At 38.4% G+C, this 23,071-nt stretch overlaps 1 protein-coding gene across 11 annotated transcripts in view; it reads left to right on the top strand.

Annotated features, from left to right (window-relative positions):
• Window positions 1–23,071, top strand: part of LOC106831846 (S-adenosyl-L-methionine-dependent tRNA 4-demethylwyosine synthase TYW1) — a 213,488-nt gene that overhangs the window by 96,124 nt on the left and 94,293 nt on the right. For all 11 annotated transcript variants that reach the window (XR_011494170.1, XM_014842270.3, XM_044746296.2 and 8 more), the window contains exons 11-12: window positions 1,703–1,812; window positions 12,501–12,678. Coding sequence is in view for 10 of the 11 variants with exons in the window: in XM_014842270.3 (XP_014697756.3) it covers window positions 1,703–1,812; window positions 12,501–12,678 (288 nt within the window). In the remaining variant the exon portion in view is untranslated. The remainder of the gene's footprint in view (window positions 1–1,702; window positions 1,813–12,500; window positions 12,679–23,071) is intronic.

Here is a 23,071-nt window from a genome sequence, read left to right as displayed (position 1 = left end):
GTGGTGTAGGTATGCACTTGGGAACTGAACCTGTGCTATCAAAGCAGAGCGTGCTGAACTTAACTACTAGGCCACCAGGGCTGGCCCACGTCAGTATTCCTTTTAGTGACACTGTCACTTATTTTTAGAGCAATTAGAAGTAAAAAAAAAAAGAGTAAATTTTATATTTCCTTATTTTTTCCTTTTCTAACATTTGTCATTTCTTTGTATAGATCCAGGTTTTTATCTGGTATCTTGTTTCTTTTGTCTGAGCAATTCCTTTTATTGTATGTTGTAATATAGGTTTGCTGTCAAGGAGATCTCTCAGATTTTGTCTGCAAAAGTCTTTATTTCTCCATTTCTGAAAGATATTTCCAACAGGTTGACAAGTTTGTTTGTTCCTTTGTTTCCTTTAGGCATTCTTCTCAGGTATCATTATAATTTTGTCTGGCTTATTTGTTTTCTGATAAGATGTCAGATGTAATTTTTATCTTTGTTCTTCTGTAATGTGTCTTTTTTTCTCTAACTTAAAGATTTTCTCACTTTCTTTTGTTTTCATCAGTTTGAATATGGTATTTTTAGGCTGTTTCTTATTTTTAAATAATCCTGATTTTTGTCCTGTGAGCTTCTTGGATCTGTGGTGGTTTCTCATTAACTTTGAAAAATTGTTGGCTGTAATTTTTCTACAATTTCTTCTGTTTTGTTCTCTGTTCTTCCCTTCTTGGATTCCAATTATACATATTTGTGACATTTTGATATTTTCCCACAGCTCTTGGACGCTGTGTCCTTTTTTCACTGCAAAAATTTCTTTTTTGCCTTTGTGTTTTAATTGGCTTATTTGCATTGGCCTCTCCAAGTTTTTACGCTCCTCAGCTGTTTGTAGTCCACTGTTGTGCCTTTCAAAGGCCTATTTTTTCATATTTAGCATTTCTGTTTGATTATGTGTTACAATCTCCATCTCTCTGCTGAATTTACCCATCTGGTCTTCCATGTTGTCCACCTTTTCTATTAGGGCTTTTAACATAGTTGTCATAGTTTTTAAAAATTCCCTTTCAAATAGTTCTAACACTTGTGTCAAAAGAATTTGGTTCTGTTGATTGCTTTGTCTATTAGAAATGTGTTGTTTTTCTTACTTTTTTGTATGTCTCGTAATTTTTTGTTTAAAGTCAGACACCTTGTTTAGTACGTTAGAGACTAAGGGGAATGTTTTTTGTGTTTAGAAATCGGCACACCTTTCCTTTCTGCTAGGCCTTTATTGTTGGTACCTTTTAGGGATACCTTGTGTGCAGCATGGGGGCTGATTTGCTAGAGGTTTTTCCTCAATGTGTGATCCATCATGAGCTTTAGGTCTTCCCGTTGCACTGCCTCTCAGGAAGAGTTTATCACTATGATCTTGCAACTCTTCTGGCAATATTCTCAATATTCTACTGTTAGTTGTTACTGGATGCTTGTTAGCCTGGTGGTGGATGGCTGGGAGGGAGGGTTGCACATTTTGTATTGTTCTGATTAAAACCTCAATCTTGGCCGGAAGGTAATTCTCTATCCACTCCTCTCTGCTAGGTGTCCTGACTTAAAATAAGTTGGAAAATATAACTATAAATAGCTGAGCTCTTAGAAGGAAACCAACTCTGATTTTGTGATTTTTATGGACTACCTTATAGTAAATGACTAGCTGAGATCTTTTTACAGGGAGTCTTTTAGAACTTTTGCCTCTTTTTCCTAGACACCACACCAATCCAGTGGGCACTGAATGGCGGTGGAAAATGGACCAGCCTGAAATGATTTTAAAGGAAGCCATTGAAAACCATCAGAGCATGATCAAGCAGTTTAAAGGTATTTATCTTCCATCTACAAAGGAATGTTAGTAGCCTGAATTAAATTGGTAGAGAATTGCCTCTTTGTCAGGATTTTGTCCCCTCTGGCAAATTTTCATAGGGCAAAGTGAAAACTCTGTAGAAGTATTATATACATTTTGGCCTGTTTAGTTTTTACTGATAACTTCATATTTGATTTCATGGAAGAACTGAAAATTTAATTCAAAGTTTAGCAATTTATAATATGGCGTACTCAGCCTGTAAGTTTTGCCTGGGAATGTAGCATCATCCTTCCTCACAACTTTTGCTATTGTTCTATCTCGATGGGCACAAATAAGCCTTATGACTGGACTGCAAATTTTAAATCATTGGAAAATTCTTAAATATCAGTTACAGTATTAGGAAAGCATTTTTTAATAAATGCCATATAAAAGAGGAGAGAGAATATTAATAAAATTTCCTCCACATTTTTCATTGTAATGTAGTAAAATTCTGCCACTCAGTTTCTAGAATTTCATGATTTAGTTCTGTCTCATGGTTAAAGATATTTGACTTTCCATAGGTTACTAGTTCTCAAGCTTTAGTGTCATTTGGAGGGCTTGTTGAAACACAGATTCCTGGTTTCCTTCCACAGAGAATGGTTCAGTAAGGCTGAGGTAGGGACCAACAATATGCATTTCACAGACTTCCAGGTGATATTGATGTTGTGCTGGGGACCACACCTTGAGACCCACTATGGTAGATAGATGTGGTGGACTTATAAAGTGATGGGTTTATAAAGACAGTTACAGATGATGAAATGAAATTTGTTAGGTTCCCTGTTAAATGTGTATGCTTCTGTCTCTACCTACCAGTTCTAAGTCCTTCTCCCCTATATTCTCCTTTGCTTTCACATGCAAAAATAAAGAATGAATTCCAACCAAGGTTGTTTTGCTATAAGCACCCTTGTGGTGCTAATATCATATGCAGGAGTCTTTATAAACTCTAATAATTAGCATTTTGAAGATCACGTGATTCTTTATGTGAAGAAATTTCTTTTCTTAGGTCACTCCTTCTTGAGATTATGGTGCTTCCGATGTGTGTTTTTTTCCAACACCATCAAGCAATTCTTCAGTTCTCAGTAGACACTGACTGTTCTATAAATTTAATTCAGTTCTGACAATATCTGGAGATAGCATCAGACCTCTCAAGTTGAGGGTTCAGTCCTATAAGACTGCCTCTACTTCAGATGCCAATAGCAAGGCCAGGGTGTTGCCTGTGCTTTTGACTGACTAGCTATAAATTGGAGGTTCCCACAACCTCCTCCTCGGATTCAATTAATTTGTTAGAGTGGCTCACAGAACTGAGAGAAACACTTCCCTAGCTTTATCAGTTTATTATAAAGGATATGATAGAGGACACCGATGAATAGCTAGATGAAGAGGTACGTAGGGCAAGGACTGGAAGAGTCCTGGGCCCAGGAGCTTCCCCATGGAATTGGGGTGCAGTACCCTCCTGGTACATTCACCAACGTGGAAGCTATAAAGTCATGAACGATCTTGTTGTTCAAGAGTGTTTATAAAGCTTAATCTGTAGCCTCCTTTTCCCCTTCCCACAGGCCCATGGGTGTGACTGAAAATTCCACCCTCTCATCACTTGGTCTTTCTGGGGACGAGCCCCATTCAGAGGCTATTTAGGGATTCTACCCTAAGTTAACGCATAAGCGTAAACTCAGGTGTACTCAAAAGAGGCTTCTCATGAATGATAAAAGACACTCAGGAAATGGCAAGCATTTTAGGAGCTTTGTGGCAGGAACCAGGGACAAAGACCAAATACATTTTTTGTTATACCACAGTACTTCTTATTACTCTTCTCATTTCTTATGAGAAATTGAGAAAAGGAGTGCAAATGCTGATTCAAGATCAGTAGTATCTTTGTAAAGAATATAATTGTTATATCCTTTATCAATGATTATATCAATAATTATACCTTTATTTTATTCTTTATGAATTTTCTAGGGAAAGGTTACCTGTACATATTTGTGTGTGTCTTAGGTCTGTGCTTATTTTTGTACATTTGCAAAGGTGCTAATCAATATTTTAATATTTCATCTTGACTTTTAGTCTCAAACTCCCCCCCCCCTTTTTTTTTGAACAAATTACATTCTCTTATTTGGATAAAGCAGTGTCTCTTAGCCGTCTAATGGAAGATTAAACGAAACTGGTGAAGAACTTGTAAGTCTCCACATCTGGAATTTGTCTAGCTTTTCTTGGACGCATTGTTGATTTAGTTAATATTGTTGATTGTTGAACTTCCAATAAACCATATGCCTTTTAAATAAATTTCAAGGCAAAGCCTTATTTTCTTTTGGATAGTGTATTAGAGTTCTCTAGAGAAACAGAGTCAACAGGACATTGTGTGGGGGTGTGTGTGTGGAGAGAGAGATTAATAGAGATTGATTTAAGGAATTGGATCACATGCTTGTGTAGGCTCTGTGAGTCAGAAAAAAAAATCTGATGGAGTAGGCTAGCAAACTGGAGATTTAGGGAAGAGTTTCAGCTGGAAGAATTCTGTCGTGCTGGGGGAGGTCAGCTTTTGTTCTGTTAAGGCCTTCAACTGATTGGATGAGGTTCCATCCACATTCTGGAGGGCATTCTGCTTTACTCACATCTACTGATTTAAATGTTAATCTCATCCAAAAGACACCTTCACAGAAACATCCAGAATAATGTTTGACCAAGTATCTGGGCACCGTGGCCCAGCCAGGTTGACACTTGAAATTAACTATCACAGATAATATCAGAAGCAGGCAAATGCCAGTAATTTTGTCTTTATGTTCTAATATGTTTGTTTTCATTTAGCTCCTAAAGAGCCATTTGAACCCTTAAAAAATGGCACAATGACTGAGGATGTGTGTTTTCTGGATATCTGGGAATCTCCCTGAATGAATTGTGTCCCGGGCAGTTTGTGTGGGGAGGAAGCAGCCCTGAGGAGTAGACATTCATTTTTCCATTCTGAGATGTCCTTGATACAGAATGACAATCTGAGTTTTGATAGTAATTTTTCTGACAGGAACATTTTTGCAAACTCACTTTTAATGGAAATAAGTGATGAATAAATCATGAGGCCAACTTTATTCACATTAGTAACATGTTAGGGGAGCTCAGTGAGCACATATTTTTGTCTCCCTAGCTTGTTGAGGGGTTTGTTCTGTGCAGAAGGGTGTTATCTGATTTAGTAACTGTGGGCTTCCTTTAATCAGTAGGCATCTCAAATACTTTTTATTCAGGTTCCCATGGTGTAAGAAACAAAGGAGTTTTAAAATATGTATTGTCTTGTAGGGGGATGATAGATACAGGACCACAGGGAGAAAGAATAGAGCATGTCTGTGGATAAATGAATCCTGATTAGGGGTCAGAATGCCTAAGGGGGAGGGAATGATCTCCAGAAATTCCACAACTGCCATCAATTTCATTCTGAAAAATAGCATTTATAGAGCATCTACTTTGCCCTAGTAATTCCCACAAAGGATTCTTTCTTCATACCTTAATTAATTGACTTGACAAAATGCTACCATGTCAGCAAAACATCTGTTTATTTAATCAACGATAAATTTTCTAGAAAGGTTTTCAAATTGGAACTGATTGATATCAGTACACCTATACTCTTCAGGGTACCAAAGCAATTTTTCTTTAAAAGCAGTATTAGAAAACAGGTGTATACTTAAAGGTGTGCTGCGTTGCAGACTGGCCGGCACCTGGGTGAAAAGGATTTGCTCTCATTTGCTATACTTTCACAAAGGGTGAGAACTCCCTTAATTTCAATTTTTGGATTGTGGTGACTATCTGTCAGTGCTTTTTACTTCATTCTGAGCTTGAATAAGACATTACTTTTTTGGAAATCTGTCTCATTGCTGTAATAATCACAGTAAATCTTGTTTGAAACTGTAGTAGTAGAAGAGAAAAAAACTATTAAAAGATGAAATGCATAACTTGTAAGAATCTAGAACACTGCTGGAAAACTGGTAGTGGTCTGCAATACTTAAAAGACAAAAATGTTAATTGTTTTCTTTTTAACAATGTCTTGACTTTGGCAAAATCATAGAATTTTCGTATTTCAGAATACTGGTTATGTTTTCTGTCTTGGCTCTCTGCAGAAAGTTATCTAAACCATTCAAATTGATAGTTGCTTATTTTATTGTAGACATTCACTAGGCAATGAGATTTTTTAACTTCACTCAGTCTTTATCAGTGATTATAGTCTCAAGTTTTCAATTTTATGAACCTGAATTTTCTGCTGCAATCAGTGAAATCTGTGTTCTGTCTTTCATTCATCCCAAGGGAGTAGGGTATAAATAAAACAAGTCACCGTCCTTTCTGGATAGGCAGCCTCAGAGTAAGAATAGTGAGGCTAATGCAAGTCACTCCACCTGTTCTGAACCCACTCCCCTCACCTGGGTGCAGCTCCTACAAGGATCCTACTTTTGAACTCTAAAGATGCAGGAATGACTTTAGATCGTATTTCAGCCTGGTGGAGAGTCTATTCTCTGTCTTCCCCAGATCTGAACTCCTCAGTAGAGACTGGTTTGGAGAAGTGGCTTATCTCCTGTGGTGTAGAGTGACTCACCTACAGATGCCCTGAGGAAACTAGTTCCCTTTCTCTTCTTCCACACCCATATTAGAGTTGCCCTGTTAAAGCCCCTGTGTCCCTTTGTGGCTTAAAACAAGCAAAACAAAATAGACCAAAAGGAAAGAAATGTTTCTGGTTTCCTTAGTTGGAAGTTGGAATACATTTTCCTATAGAGAAAATATTTGAATTTGATTAGGTGATATTGAAATAGATTTATTAGTACTATAGGTGTTTTACAGATTAATTTGATGTTGGGGGTTGGAATGACAACTTAATCTCCATTTTAGTAATAGTGTATCTGTGGGAATATGAATTTCTGGTTTAAACAGAAATGCTAAGTAACAGGACTCTGGTAAATTGGAAATTACAGGTAATTTTCAAAGGTTTGAAGCCATTTTCTTCTTAGTTTGTTATATTCTGAGTATCTCCACTTTAGCCTCTCTTTAGAGATCCACTCTTTTAACTCATTAATAATTTCCCTTAGTCTCCCTTTGTTTTATAGGGTGCTTTCCCACTCCATGATGAACACCCACTCTCTCCCTGGGTCTGGTTCAGTCATTTTTTGATTTTATTTTTGTGTAGGGTGAGACTTGTGGGTATTGTTGCTTATTGTTTCTTAGTTTCCAGCTTTAGCTGAGTGACCAGCCTTGAACAGATTCTGAAGATATTCTAATTTTTTAAATGCTTCCCTTTTGTGCTTCTATTCTCAATTCTGAGGGCAATCATTGTCTTTTCAGTTATTTAATTAAATCATTAAGCCAGCTTTCTTGTCATGACCTTTGTTAGCTTTCCCTTTATACACATGCAAAATTAACTTTATATTGATTACAAGTGGGTCAGAATTTCAGTGCAACACAGTACCCTTTCAAAATGCTGCCTTCCCCAGTCTAAATACCACCACTGCAGGAAGAACTAATTTTCAGGGAATGGGACTGAAGTTTCTTTAGCTCGGTTTCCCATCAGTTCAGCAGATGTCATGTGAGTGAACAGTCTTTGTCAGGAACATCCTCGGTGCTGAAGATACAAAGATGAAAAGGACATCGTTTTTTGCTAGAGGTTTATCTATAGTTTAAGCCAGAAAGAAGTGAAGTAATGGAAAAAATAAAGGGTCTCCAATAGATGGTTTTCACAAGCGACATATGCTAAAGTACACATCCAAAAGAAACATGGGGCAGGTGGGGGAAGTGAACACCACCTGCTAATTGTTTTCTGAAGCTTATTTATGAAAGTCTCAGAGTGGAGGTGGCTATATTGAAGATATACATGACGTTCAGCCGGGAGGGGTCTTTAGGAAGGTCTTTGGCCAGGAACTGTATTGTTGTGAGAAGAAAGAAGAGAATATTTTATTTCTGATTGGTCTAATCTTTCGAAATAGGAATACTCATATATGTCTATTATACCTGAATAAAAAAAGAAGACATAAGAAAGTATTCAGAATAAAGGTTCATTATTAACCACTCCTCCTCAGCCCCTCCAAAAGAAATAGCAATACTCTATGCTGAACAATATACCCTGTTTGTTTCTGTGTCATTCGGCTTATTGCAGCAACATTAGGATAAGAATTCTGGAATCTTAAGTTTCTCCTTTGGCATCTTTCGCTGAGATAAGGTATGCTTCTTAGTTAATCTGATGACTATAGTGATTGTCCAGGATCAGGAAGCTGTTTAGGATAAGAGAAATATCAGAAAACTTGTTTAAGAAAAAAACAAAATCGGAATAACAAAGCAGATTGTAGTTGTGAAAAGGACAAAGTTTAAGGAGACAGGAAGAGAACAGATTGGATGTGTGTGTGTGCATGTGCATGTGTGTGTGGGCTGCATAGTGGGAAATTATCCCTATAGATTTGCTTCTGAAATATAGTGTTTGCTGTTCCCTGGACTGTCTTCCTGCTCTGGGACTTCTTTCTATTAGAAAATTAGAGGATATCTTATTTTCTGGCACATTTCTGTGAAGACGGTGAAGAAATGCATGAGGTTGAGTCCCTGAGGGTCTTGTTTTCCGGAGGACTGCTGTAATAACCTCTAATGATAGGCACGAAATAGAAATGTGCTTTTTGAAGGAGAGAACCAAGGTTTTACATATACTCTCAATGCCTTACTTTTGAGAAAATTAGGATAATTTTTAAATCTCAGAATCATTACTTTAAAAGCTTTACCCATAGGGCTTTTTTTGTCTTGTTTTTTTTTTTCCTTTTTTATTTTGAAGAAGATTAGCCCTGAGCTAACATCTGCCACTCCTCCTCTTTTGCTGAGGAAGACTGGCCCTGAGCTAACATCCATGCCCATCTTCCTCTACTTGATATGTGGGACGCCTACCACAGCATGGCTTTATAAACGGTATGTAGGTCTGCACTCGGGATCCAAACTGGTGAGCCCCGGGCTGCTGAAGCAGAATCTGCAAACCTAACTGCCGCACTACTGGGCTGGCCCCCTTGTCTTGGTTTTTGTTTGCTTGTTTTTGTAGTTGTCTAAATGGGCAAGTAAGATATTTTTGGTTGTAGCTTTGAGAGGCGGTGGTGGTTGATCTCTTTGCTTTTAAATTTTCCTCTTTCTTCCCTGGCTGCTCCTTGGCAGTGTTTGCTGGCCCCTCTTCCTTTCTCCAGATATGTAAGTGTCCTAGGACTGAGTCTTGGTCCTCTTCTCTCTCTATACTTACTGCCTTGGTAAATTATTCAGCCCCTGGATGGAAATACCATCCCTGTGTTAAAATGTTTATTTCTACCCAGTCCTTTCTCCCAGAATTCAAACTTGAATGTTGGACACACATTCAGATATCTAACAGATATTTCAAACTTCACATGTCTAAAATTGAACACATGATTCCCGTCCCCCCTGCTCCCCCGCCCCCAAAATTTCTCTTACCCACAAGGCTTTCTTTGTCTCAGGTGATGGCAACTCTTTTGCTCTGGCCAAAAACAGTAGAAATCATTAACACTTCTTTCTCTTATATCCTACGTCCAATCCATTAAAAAATCTTGTTGACAATACCTTCAGACTAGATCCAGCTGATGATCCCTTCATGCCACCTCCACTGTCACCACCTTGGTTCAAGCCACCACATTTCTTGCTTACATTATATAGTGGCCTCTTGGCAGATTAGCTTCTCTCCTTGCCCATCTGTTCTCAATGTCGCACCCAGTGTGATCCATTTAAAACAAAAATTAGATTAGGCCCCCCCTTCTCAAAACCCTGCATTGGCTCCCCACGTTACTCAGACTCTGAAAGTGTCAGCGTGCTCCCACTTTAGGGCCTTTACTCTGCTGTCTGCAGCCTGGAGTGTTCTTTCCCTCTTTATTTTTTCAGCCCTCTCTCTCCTCTCCTTCAAATCAGATCTCACCTTTTCAGTGAGCCTTATCCTGACCACCCTATTTCACAGGGCAGCCTGCCTCTTTTTTTTCTTGGGACTCCTGATCTTTACCTTTTCTTTTCCATTTGCTTATGACCTTCTCATGTGCTAAAGAAATGCATTTTCTCTGTGGTAGCCTAATGTTACCACATGTGGCCCTTTAAATTTTAATTAGTGAAAATTAAGTAAAATAAAACGTTAGGTTCCTCCGTCACACTAGCCATATTTCAAGTGCTGAAGTGTCACCTGGCAAGTGGCTACTGTGTTAGATAACACAGAGAACATTTCCATCGTCTCAGAAAATTTTATTGGACTGCTCTGCTATAGAATTTATTGATTTATTGTGTTTAATGTTTATTCTCTGATAATGCAAGAATATAAACTTCACAAAGGCAGAGGTTTTTCTCTTTTTACTGATAGAAAACTTGCCTAGAACAGTGGTAGGCACATAGTTGGTGATCAATAAATATATATTGAATGGAATTACCATTCAATAATAAATAAAAATAAAATAATTTAAAAAATTGAGTTTCTGTTTCAATTCACAAAATGATTGTTATTATAATAAAAATATTTGCAGCTAATATTTTCTGAATGCTTCTGTGCTAGACCTGCATCATACTAGTTATTTCACTGAATTCTTGTAATAGCTGCGTGTGTGTGTGTGTGTGTGTGTGAGAGAGAGAGAAAGTGAAATCTTCATCTTACAGATCAGGCATTGGGTGTAGAGGGGGTGAGTGGCTTGACCAAGGGCACAAACCAGCTTAGTGGTAGAGCCAGAGTTTGGAACTGGTGCATCTGACTCCCAGTGGGTCAGGGCCTAGCCAGTGCTCAATTATTCTGCTTTCTGAGTTTTAGGTTAATTTTGCAATTAAATTTGCGGGTTAAATTTGCCCTTCTACTCATTTGCTCACGGGGGGATAAAAATTAGTGATATTTTTTACATAAAAGAAATTTTATGTTTAGTGCTGAGTTATCTTGGCAACACAGAGTGAGTTAAGGGTCAAGTTTTATTTAAAATCTTGATTCACTTGAGTTAAGATCTTAGATTTCAGTAACCTAAAAAATTATTCATCCAGAAATACTGACATGAAATACATTCTTAGAAATGCAGTTTGATGTCATAAAAGAAGATATCACCTGCCACTCTTAGATTGTTCTGATTTTAGCCTGTATTATGTTGGTTTGACCTCTTGAATATTTACTTCTACTTGCTTATTTCCAAGTAGCTTGTGTGTGTGTGTGTGTCTAAATTAAAATCACTTCATGGAAGGTAAGGCACAAGCGAGCAATGAAAGCTAACTTTATTTTCTACGGGTTTTTTTGTTGTTGTTAAGGCGATAGTGCCTGGGATTTAATTATTTTAAGAAACGAGGATACAAGTGATAATAACAAATTCTTAATGAATGTTTCTTGTGTGCCAGGTACTCTGCTAAAGCCTTTACATGCATTATCTCATTTAATCCTAACAACAGTTCTGTGAGGATTGAAAAACTAGTGACCGAGAGGGAATGTGAACATGCTTCCCCCACCACCAGTCTCCATGAGGAGTCTGTATCCCTTGGAGAGAATATGTTCCTCAAAAGGAACATAGAGATAATTGATGGAAATATCTCAGGTAAAAGAGAGAGATTTTTATTTGCCTTCTTACACTGTTTCCAAGTCTTTCAAATTCAGTCTTAGATTGAGGGACTTTCATCAATGCCTTCTACGTTTGAGTCTAGTGCAGTGCTTCTCAACTCATGCTGAACACTGGAATCACATGGGAGCATTTAAAAAACACTGATGCCTGAGTCTCATCCCCCGATACTGCAATTTAGTTGGCTTGGGATACTGCATGGACATTGGGACCTTTAAAAGTTCTCTGGGTAATTCCAGTGTCTGACTAGGGTTAAGGACCAGTGGTGTGTGCCAGTGTTCCCAGACTTGTCTGAACATCTGGGGAGCTTCAAAATCTCCTCGTGCCTGTGCTCCTTCTCCAGAGATGGTGATTTAATTGCTCTGTGCTGCTGCCTGGAGCTTGGAAGGTTCAAGATTCCCAGGTGACTCCAGTGTGCAGACATATTTGGGGACCTCTGGTTTATTTAGTGGTTTTCAACCTTGGCTGCATATTAGTATCACTAAAGGAACTTTTAAAGCTCCCATTACCCCCGGCTTGCACCCACTCCGGTTCCAGTGTCTTGGTGGTGGACCTAGGTGGCAGTAGTTTTTGACACTCTCTAGTTGATTCTCAGTATGAAGCCAGAGGTGAGAACTGCAGATTTCTTCTTTTTCTCTCTCTTGTACTTTTGGACCAACTACATTTAGTTTCTCAATTCAGAATACATACTTGAGGAAGGAAGGAGGACATGGACATGATCAGTCTAGAGAGGCTTTTGCTTTGTAGATTTACTACGTTCATTTTCTTAGACCAACGTGAAGGAATGCAGAGCTAAGCAGGTTATGGAAAGTAGTATGTGCTGTGTTCCATAATTAGCTAACAAAGTTAGTTTAGCCTGCTTGTATTGCTGTAATTTAATTACTACTAAAGCCCTGAAACCAAGAATGAGATTGCTGATTTTTCTGATTTAATAATTCTAGTTTTTTTTGCCCTCTGGCCCTTGTTTTGTATTATTGGCTGGTATCAAAAATTAATTTGCCCTCTGAAATCAAAGAACCATTAAGAAAAGTTAAAAATTTTTATTTAAGAAGAATAAAAGTGATATCTTCTATTTGTGCCTTATTGAGCTTGTTCCTATTCACTGTGTTCTCCAGGAGTACCGGGTGTCAAAGAAGAACGCTTTGAAGAAGGAATGACAGTAAAGCACTGTGCATTGTCCCTTGTGGGAGAACCCATCATGTACCCAGAAATCAACAGGTTTTTGAAACTACTCCATGAGTGTAAAATCTCCAGTTTCCTGGTCACAAATGCACAATTCCCTGTGGAAATCAAGTGAGTGGTCCAGCTTATTAAGCTACACTACTTGAATCTGTATTTGACTGAAAAGTAAAACTAGTAGGCGTTAATATACTCAAAAAGGTTTTATTGATTACTAACTAGATACAGTTGTTGGCTTTTGGGGGCAAGGTGGTCCCGCCCTTAAAAATCCGTTCTTTTAGGAAAGATAACATTAAAATATAGAATATAAGAACATAAGACTAGACGCACAGATAAGTTGCTGCAGGAATTCAAAAGAGAATGCAGTTTTTTCCAGATGGGAGAAGCAGGGTAAAACTTCTCAGAGAAGGCATTTAATTTGGATCTTAAAATACAGCTGGGATTGGTACTTGGGGAGGTTGAAAACTTTAGCTTTTTAATAAGAACCTCCCAAAAGATACTGAGTTAGGGTATTTGTGGTACCATTGTGAAAATATAATCAATCTGAACCACAGAGTGTACAAAAGAGACTGGCAGCTGGAAACCAAGTTGGAAAGGTTGGGAATAGATTGTGGAGGACTTCAAATGCCGTTCTTTAGAAAGATCTTGCTTTCTGCAGAGTGATCTACTAGCATGGTATAAAATGGGAGAGCCAAAACGCAGGAAACTGGATAGGAGATTATAGGCTTGTTTAAGTAAGAGTTATAAGGATGAAAGTACAACAGTGAGAATGAGGAGTCTTAAAAACAAGATAATATTGAGGCACAATAGATAAGCTTGGCAAACTGTATGACTCTGAGATCCCTGCATAAAAGAGGACTAAATGATGACACAGAGAGTTCTAGCCATGTTGGTTGCTAAGATTATGGTGCCCTGTAAGAGTAGAGGGATCACAAGGAAGGAGCAGGTTTAGGAGGTAAGATGATGAGGTTGATTTGGATGACTTAGAGGGAGGGCTCTCCAGATGGAGAGGACCATCTCCTGGGGTCTGGAAATGACCTGTTTTTGCATTTTACTTGAACTGTGCACATTTTATAGTGCTGAAAACATTAAATTTTACTTAGTTGTTATTTACCTGTGCTTTCCCCATTAGACTGTGAGTTCCTTGGCCAGTGACCCCTGCTTATTTATCTTCATGCCACTAGTATAGTGTTAATGCTCGGTAGATGACTGGTAAAGTATTAGGCAAGTTCCCATATAGTAGTAAAAGGCAATGATCTTTCTGACTGCAAATTTGTTTTGTAAATACTGGTCAATAAGGTATAACATGAAAAAAGGAGAAAGTAGTTGTCAAATATAAAAGACACTATAATGTGTAGAAAGAATGATCACATACACACAGGCACATGGACAGTCATGCACAAAGTTTAAAATTTAGCATCATAGGAAATCAAAGAGTTGATTAAAATTATTGGCTACCAGGCAATAATATGGAAATCAGCGACTTTGTTACAAAGACAGCTAAAATGCTGCTTTTTGCAGTTGTATAAAAAGGTAAAAGGAAAAAGTTTTTAAAAAGTGTGTAAATTTTGCATAGGGCCACCATTCCTTTTTTTTTTAAACTTTTGTTAGGTTTAAAATCCTTGACTTTTCAGATGGCTCATGAGGGAGAAGTTGGAATAGAGTGGTGTTGGGATATATACACACATATATAAAAAGGGAGTCTGGAGCTGGCCCCGTGGTGTAGTGGTTAAGTTGTGTGCTCCACTTTGGTGGCCCAGGATTTGCAGGTTTGGATCCTGGGCGCTGACCTAGTAATGCTCATCAAGCCATGCTGTGGTGGCATTCCACATAAAATAGAGAAAGATTGGCAACAGATGTTAGCTCAGGGCCAATCTTCCTCACACACGAAAATGGGAGGAGTCTATGCCAAATTTAAGGCATATATGCCTAAAAAGAATTGAATCTGCTAGGAGTAGCATATAAAATGGTAACCAGAGAGAATGATTCATTGTTTGATCATGCGTAGTTTACCTTGTGAATGTCATCATGGATTGAGGAAAATTATTGAGAATTAAATAAGATATGTACTTGAAAGTGTCCAGCAAAATGCCTGACACATAGTGAACGTTCAGTAGATGTTATTGGGTCTCTCCTCCCCACTGTTACTGGTGAGCCTCCTCTTGTCAGCAGGAGAATCATGATATGATAAGATATCAGTACTAGTCTTGACTACTGTCAGCCAAAAATGGGATACAATGGTGTATGGTTCCAAATAAATAATTCTTGATTGACTAAACCAGTCTTTTAGTAGTATGGGTACTGGTAAATTGAGAGGGAGGCAAAAAGGAGGACGTAAGCTGGCAGAAGTGGAGGAATAGGGTATTAGCAAATTTCTCCCATTTTGAACACAAGAGTTTAAAAATGGAAGAGTGCACTCTATGAGAAGTTCTTGTTAGTGCCATCGAGTCGATTCTGGCTCCTAGTTCTCCTGCCTGGTCTTTTTGTGCCATCCTCTCACCTTCTGGTGCCGTATCAGACAATGCTCTGCTGCTATTCACAGGATTTTCATGGCAAATCTTTTGAAAGTGGGTGGCCAGGTCCTTCTTCCTAGTCTGTTTTAGTCTGGGAGTTCCACTGAAACCTGTCCACCATGGGTGACCCTGCTGGTATTTGAAATACTGGTGGCATAGCTTTCAGGATCACAGCAATAAGCAGCCACCACAGTATGACAACCACAGTAGCAGATGTGTGATGTGGTTCCCTGACTGGGAAACAAATCTGGGTCACGGTGGTGAGAGTACCGAATCTTAACCACTATACCCCCAGGACTGGCACTATGAGAAATATGCAAGAAAGAAGGAATACTTAGAAAAGGGACATTCCTTTTTTGGATTTTTAATGTATTCTTCAAGCTCCTAATATTAAGGGTGCCATGATTCAGAGAATTGCATCCCTTTTTTGGTTATATGCTCTCCTGAGCATAGGAGAGAAAATGTAGAAAGTAGCCATTTTAAGTTTGGACTTTAAAGAGTGAGTGACATGTTGGGGCCAGCCCCCTTGGCCAAGTGGTTAAAATCCTTGACTTTTCAGATGGCTCATGAGGGAGAAGTTGGAATAGAGTGGTGTTGGGATATATACACACATATATAAAAAGGGAGTCTGGAGCTGGCCCCGTGGTGTAGTGGTTAAGTTGTGTGCTCCACTTTGGCGGCCCAGGGTTTCACTGGTTTGGATCCTGGGTGGGGACATGGTGCCACACATCAGGGCATACTGAAAGGGGCACTCCACATGCCACAACCGGAAGGACCTACAACTAGAATATACAACTATGTACTGGGGGCCTTTGGAGAGAAGAAGGAAAAAAGAGAGAGAAGATTGGCAACAGATGTTAGCTCAGGTGCCAATCTTTTTTTTTTTTTTTTTAAAAGAGTGACATGTCTTGGTTATCCACTGAAATACCTATCTAAACAGAGGGGAAAAAAAACCAAAGCTGAGATTGACAGATTATTGCTAGGATCTGGGAAGAATTTCTGATAACTGAGACCCTGATAGAGACGAATTGAAGAGCATAACGAGCATAACCTTTAGGTGTACCTGTCTCTGAAGAAGTGCAATCCTGCTGGCTTGGGAATAATGTATGTGCCCAAATGTTAGGAGTCCTAAATATAAGGCAACCTCCTGCCCTCACATTTCCCCAGTGAAGGATGTGAATAATTCAGAAAAAGTTTAAAAGAAGAGCAATGGGCTTTGCCATAAGAGATACTAAAATATATTATAAAACTCAAGTTTCAAATACTCTGGACTGTAGAGGAATGATACAAAATAGTCCTGAGACTCTATCTACTTTTAAACTAATTGTTCCATCACGTAAGGCCTCTTTGGGTTTAGCTAAGGGCTCTCTCCCTTAGCTCCCACCCCTGTGCCCAAGAGAAAATGGAAAGAGAAATAGTTCTCTAAGTGCAGATAATATTGCTTTATTTCTGTGAATTAGGAGCAATCTAAATACCAATTGTCTCTAGTGTCTTAGTTTTTTTCAGAAGGAGTAGCCTATAGATTTATGAATATAATGCAGAGGTCATTAATTTTGGAAGTTACCCCTAATGTGTGTGGTACTAATTCTATATAACAGGTCAGCTGATTCAATTCAGCTATTAGGTGAACCTCTTGCAACCATTTTATCTTTGAGCCTACACTAGGAAGTAATACTAACCCATATTCTGGTATCTTTTGAGGAGAATCTTGACTTTGTCAGTTGGTCTTCCCTTGACCCACATGCGAGTGTTACATTCAGGCTAGTGGCCTTTTCAGGGTACTTAACTTTTCCTTAAGAGGATTTCAGTCTCCCCTCCAGCTCCAAAACATATGGCTCTTTGCTGACAGTGCGCCTATTGAGGGGAGTTTTCACAGTGAGTGGTCCTCAAAGATTTGTGGAAGATAGAAGCAAACAGGTAAATGAGAAAGCTGTTACACTCTGAGTAGCTTTATATTTTTGTTTGTCAACACAGAGGCTAATAAAAATGACAAGGATGTGTAAGACACTTAGTGTTAGTAATAGAGCCGATGGTGTTTGGACAATAAAAGCCATTTCTTTTGTGGAAAAGCCCTTAGTTTTACCAAAACAAGTGCTTTTATGATGGTATTTTTGGTAGGCATATAACTGATATTCTGTAGCATGTATCATTTATCTTTTGTTGTAACCACTCACCTTAAAACTGAGTCACTCAAACTAGCAGCCATTTATTTAGCTCATAATTCTGTAGATCACTTGGCTTTGCTGGTCTCAGTGTTGTTTATGTGTCTAGTCAGTTGGCAGATTCACTGGGCTGGCTGGTATATGATGGCTTTGGCTGGAGCTGGAGCCTCTGCTCATGTAGCCTGTTATCCTCCAGCAAGCTTCCTGAACTTCATTACATGGTGGTAGGGTTTCAAAGAAAAGCAAGAGAGGGCAAGCCCCACTGTATAAGTATCTTTCAAGTGTCTGCCCTGTCACATTTGCTCACTTCCCATTGGCCAAAGCAAGTCACACTGCTGAGCTTAGAGTCAGTCAGTGAGAGGGCACTCAAAGCTACAGGGCAAGGGGACATGGATATAGGGAGAGGAAGAATTTATGGCTATGTTTGCAGTGTACCATATAGCAAAACAGACTTTTCTTGTCAAAGAGGATAACATTGAACTACTGGGACTCAGTATTTTTCAGGAACTCAATTGAAAAAAAAATTATGGTTATGTGTGATGGCCAGAGAGTTGTTAAGACCAGAGGTCTCAAACTGGCAGTTAATGAGAAGCTGGTCTTATTTGTCCTGAACCATGATTAAAAACTTTTTTTGAGCCAACATTTAAAATCCAGATTTTAGGCAAAATCTGACTCTTGAAAAAAGACAGTCTGGCAAAAATTGTCAAGAGCCAAGTATGAAGTGCTGTTTTTACAACACGAGAACACTTCACTCTTATCTGTTTTTTTACTCACAACACTTCTGACACTAGATGTGTGGGTTTTCCCATACCAAGTAATTCTGCAGTTCTCTGCGGACACCAGCTGGTGTCCTACAGTTCAGTCCTATTCTGACACTACCTGGAGTTAGTGCAGACCACGCAGGTTAACGGTTCAGTCCCACAAGGCTACCCCCGCCTTCAGACACCAATCACAAGTCACAGGTTGTCATCTGTGCTTCTGAACAACCAGCTATAGACTGAAACTTCCCATGACCCCATCCTCAGTTCGATGATTTGCTAGAACAGCTCACAGAATTCAGGGAAAACAGTTTACTTAACTATTACTGGTTTATTATAAAGGATACAACTCAGGGACAGCCAAATGGAAGGGATGCATGGGACAACGTATGGGGGAGGGGCACAGAGCTTCCACACCCTCTTCAGGCGTGCCACCCTCCTAGCACCTTGAAGTTTTCAACAACCCAGAAGCTCTCTGGACCCCGTCATTTAGGGGTTTTTATGGAGGTTTCATTACATAGGCAGGATTGATTAAATCATTGTCCATTGGTGATTAACTCAGTCTCTAGCCCCTCTCCCCTCCCTGGAGTTTAGGGGGTGGGACTGAAAAAGTTCCAATCCTATAATCACGTGGCTGGTTCTTCTGGTAACCAGCCCCCAGCCTGAAGCTATCTAGGGGCCCATCAAGAGTCACCTCATTAGTATAAATTCTGGTATGGTTGAAGGGGGCTTCTTATGGATAACAAAAGTTACTTCTCTTACCTCTGTTACTCAGGATTTAATTCCAAGGGTTTTAGGAGCTCTGTGCCAGGAACTAGGGACAAAGACAAAATATGTATTTCTTGTTGTATCACAATATGACACCAAGTAATGATTATCTTTTCGATGAAGCCTGTCCTTCTCAGTTTGCCCCACTCTTCACTATTTTGTTGTCTCCTCAACCCTGAGGCTGTGTCATCTGCTACTCTTCAGAGGAATTGCAGTGCTGATTCTCTTCCAGTAGAGAAATTTCTGTTATCATTTCTAACAAATGTGCAACAATGAAAGGTAGACCAAGAGTACCACATAGTCCAAGAAAAATGGAAGCATATTGCTTTTAGTCCACCTTTACTTTTATCATAATTTTCTTATCTATTTATTTTATATTATTTTTCAGTTTACATTTGAAATCTTATATATTTTCTTTGTTGGTAGATACTGTTAATTCACAACTTTCTGTCTGGTAGCAGGCTTCATAATAAGATAGAGCTGTGTTTCATATTTAACTGTGGCACAGTTAACCTTTAACTTCCCACACTCCCCTCACCACCAAATTTGTCCTTTTGTACACTTACTTTTGAGCACCTTCTTCGTTGAAACTGGCGTGAACTTCATTCTTTTCCTTTGCTTTTTCCACCTGTATATCTGTTACTTTGTTTACTTTGTGTTTTGTTTTCTTTAGTTTTTGCTAAGAATTTCACCATATGTGTTAGAGGACCTCTATAAATTAGATAGCTCTTCACATATTAGATGCTTAGTAAGTGTTTGAAGAAATGCATGGATTTTAATAAAAATAAAGTTTTCTTGTATTGTTAGCTCAAAGTGGTTACCGAAGACAGCTACAATGAAATGAAGATTGATTATAAATACCATCTGATCCTTTCAATAGAAGTTTTCTTTTTCTGCCAGCCTGTTTATTTGTAGTAAATATGTTAAATTTAAAATATAGTCTTCTCTTGTGTCTATAAGTTGATGGAACACTTGTAAGAAATATGCATGTCTAGATAGGCAGTGCAGTGAAGTGGTGAACTTGGGTTCTGGTCTAGAAGAGATCTGGGTTTAATTTTCACTGGATCTCCTGCTGTCTTTCTGACGCTGGAAAGGTAATTTTTCAATGCCTAGTTTTCTTACCTGTAAAATGATTATAGTAATAATGACTACCTTATAGTGACATTGTGAGTATATGAGATAATACATGAAAAACACTTAGAAGTTTCACCTTTGGAAAGGTAGGCTAAGTAATGTTGTCAAAGTATACTTTAAGGCAAGAACCATTATGTAAGATGGACTTTTCTGGGGCCGGCCCGGTGGCACAGTGGTTAAGTTCACACGTTCTGCTTCTCGGCGGCCCAGGGTTCGCTGATTTGGATCCTGGGTGCGGACATGGCACTGCTTGGCATGCCATGCTGTGGTAGGCATCCCACATACAAAGTAGAGGAAGATGGGCACGAATGTTAGCTCAGGGCCAGGCTTCCTCAGCAAAAAGAGGAGGACTGGCAGTAGTTAGCTCAGGGCTAATCTTCCTCAAAACAAAAAATGGAGTTTTCTTAATAATAAAATATTAAACATAAACATAAAACAATATAACAATTCAAATTTGTAAACACTCAGTAACATAATCTCAGAATTGCCAGAACTAGAAGGAGAAATAGTAGGTTTTTAACACACTTCTTTCAAACAGATGAAACAAGCAGATCAAAATCAGTAGCAGTAGTGAAGACTTGAACAACTAAATTAACAAATTCAGCCTATGTTACAGAAATAGAGCACCGAAACCAGAAACTTTGGAATATCACTTCTTTTTAAGAGCATAGAACTTGCTTGCAGAACAATTGCCAAATGGCCATATGCTGGGCATTATAGCAAGTTTCAACAAAGTATTGAAATCATATACTAGTATTGTAATTTAAGCAGTGTGCTTCTTATTTGCTTATGGGTCAAAGAAGAACACAATGGACATAGAAAATATTGTGATAAATAGTGATGGAAATAAAAACAAAACTTGTGTGTTGGATATTAGCAGGAATAGCCCAGTACAAACATTCAAAAACCTCTTCCTCTATAGAAACAATGAGAACCCTGGAAAAAATTTTCAGAATCAACTTTTTCTTAACCAAAGGTACGCAACAATCTAAGAAGCATTTATTCTAGAAAAATAGTGACTTTCAGTAAGAACAGTAAACTTTGTGATGTGTTAATGTATCCTATTCCATTCCAACTTCCCCAGCTCTGCAGTAGCCTTAAAACCAGTTGCCTGCAGTCATAGTGAAAACCAGCAGCTTGGCAGTCAGAGGAGGGGGCAAAACAGCATTGGAACTCCTTCAAAGTCCCATTCCCAGATAACTGTTATCATATGGCTTGTGTGGCAGTTTCCTGGAAACCCTCACTCACAAGGATTGTCTTTACTTGAAGTGACTCAGGGTTTGTCCAGTGAAAAAGCCTTTCATGGGTGTTTCTCACAAACAATTACTGGCAGTTGTATAACTTCACAGCTGCCTGAGGCAGCAATAACGGGGCAAACAAGAAGCTAACCAAAATCTTAAAAGGAAAGGCTGGGGAATGAGTTGTCCATAGGGGACTTTGAAAAGCTCCAGCATATTCCTGGGAATCCGAAGACCACATGCATGGGCAGAGCTGTGGGCATGTGGGAAGATTTGAAAAGGCCCTATATTCTTACCTCTGGCTCTTTTACCGAGTTGCCACATAATATTATTTAAAATGTCAAGTTTTCATCCAAAAGTGATATAGACAAAGAAATAAGATTATGGCCCATATATAGAGAAGAAAATAGCAAATAGAAACTGTCCTTTTATTAAATTCCACATTTAGGTGAGTTCCTGCAGTATTTGTCTTGTCTGTCTGGCTTATCTTACTTAGCATAATGTCCTCCAGGTTCATCTATGTTGTTGCAAATGGCAGGATTTCCTTCTTTCTCCTGACTGAATAATATTCCATTCTGTGTATATACACACACAACATTTTCTTTATCTATTTATCTGTCAACAGACACTTAGGTTTTTCCATGCCTCGACTATTTTGAATAATGCTGCAATGGACATGGGAATGTAGATCCCTCTTCAAGATAGTGTTTTCATTTCCTTTGACTATATACCCCGAAGTGGGATTGCTGGATCATATGATGGTTCTATTTTTAATTTTTTGTGAGTTGTCTATACTGTTTTCCATGATTGTACCAATTGACATTTCCACCAGCAGCTCACAAGAATTCCCTTTTCTCTACATCCTCGTCAGCACTTGTTAGCTCTTACTTTTTGTCTAACGGTCCTGACCGGGGTGAGGTGATATCTCATTGAGGTTTTGATTTGCATTTCTCTGATGATTAGTGATGTTGAGCACCTTTTCGTGTACCTATTGGCCGTTTGTGTATCTTCTTTAGAAAAATGTCTGTTCGGTTCCTTTGCCTATTTTTTAATCAGATTATATTTTTTTGTTATTGAATTGTATGAGTTCCTTATATATTTTGGATATTAACCCTTTGTTAGATATATGATTTTCAAATATTTTCTCCCATTCTGTAAGTTGCTGTTTGATTTTGTTAGTGGTTTCTTTTGCTGTGTGGAAGCTTTTTAGTTTGATGTAATCACACTTGTTTATTTTTGCTTCTGTTGCTTGTGCTTTTGGTGTCATATGCAAAAAATGATTGCCAAGACCAGTGTCAAGGAGTTTTCCCCCTATGTTTTCTTCTAGGAGTTTTATAGTTTCAGGTCTTATATTTAAGTCTTTAATCCATTTTGAGTTAATTTTGTGGTGTAAGATAGGGGTCCAATTTTATGTTTTGCATGTGAATATTCAGTTTTATTATCACCATTTATTAGGAGACTGTTCTTTCCACATTGAGTATTTTTGGCTTCCTTGTCAAATATTAGTTGACCATATATGCATGGATTTAGTTCTGGACTCTCGATTCTGTTCCATTGGTCTATGTTTTTGTTTTTATGGCAGTACCATATTATTTTGATTGCTATAGCTTTGTAGTATAGTTTGAAATCATGAAGTGTGATGCCTCCAGCTTTTTTTCTTTTTCTCAGAACTGCTATGGCTATTTGAGGTCTTTTGTGGTTCTATACTAATTTTAGGATTATTTTTTCTATTTCTTTAAAAAATGCCATTGGAATTTTGATAAGGATTGCATTGAATCTGTATATTGCTTTGTGTATTATGGACATTTTAACAATATTAATTCTTCTGATCCATGAACATGGGATATCTTTCCATTTGTGTCATCTTCAATTTCTTTCATCAATGTTGAGAAGTTATTGAAACCAATATAAAAATACACTTTCCAAGGCCCTAT

This window comes from Equus asinus, chromosome 14 (assembly GCF_041296235.1).
Source record: "Equus asinus isolate D_3611 breed Donkey chromosome 14, EquAss-T2T_v2, whole genome shotgun sequence".
Taxonomy (NCBI): Eukaryota; Metazoa; Chordata; class Mammalia; order Perissodactyla; family Equidae; genus Equus; species Equus asinus.
The sequence above is the reverse complement of the archived record's forward strand: the minus strand, read 5'-3'. Positions and strand labels throughout refer to the sequence as shown.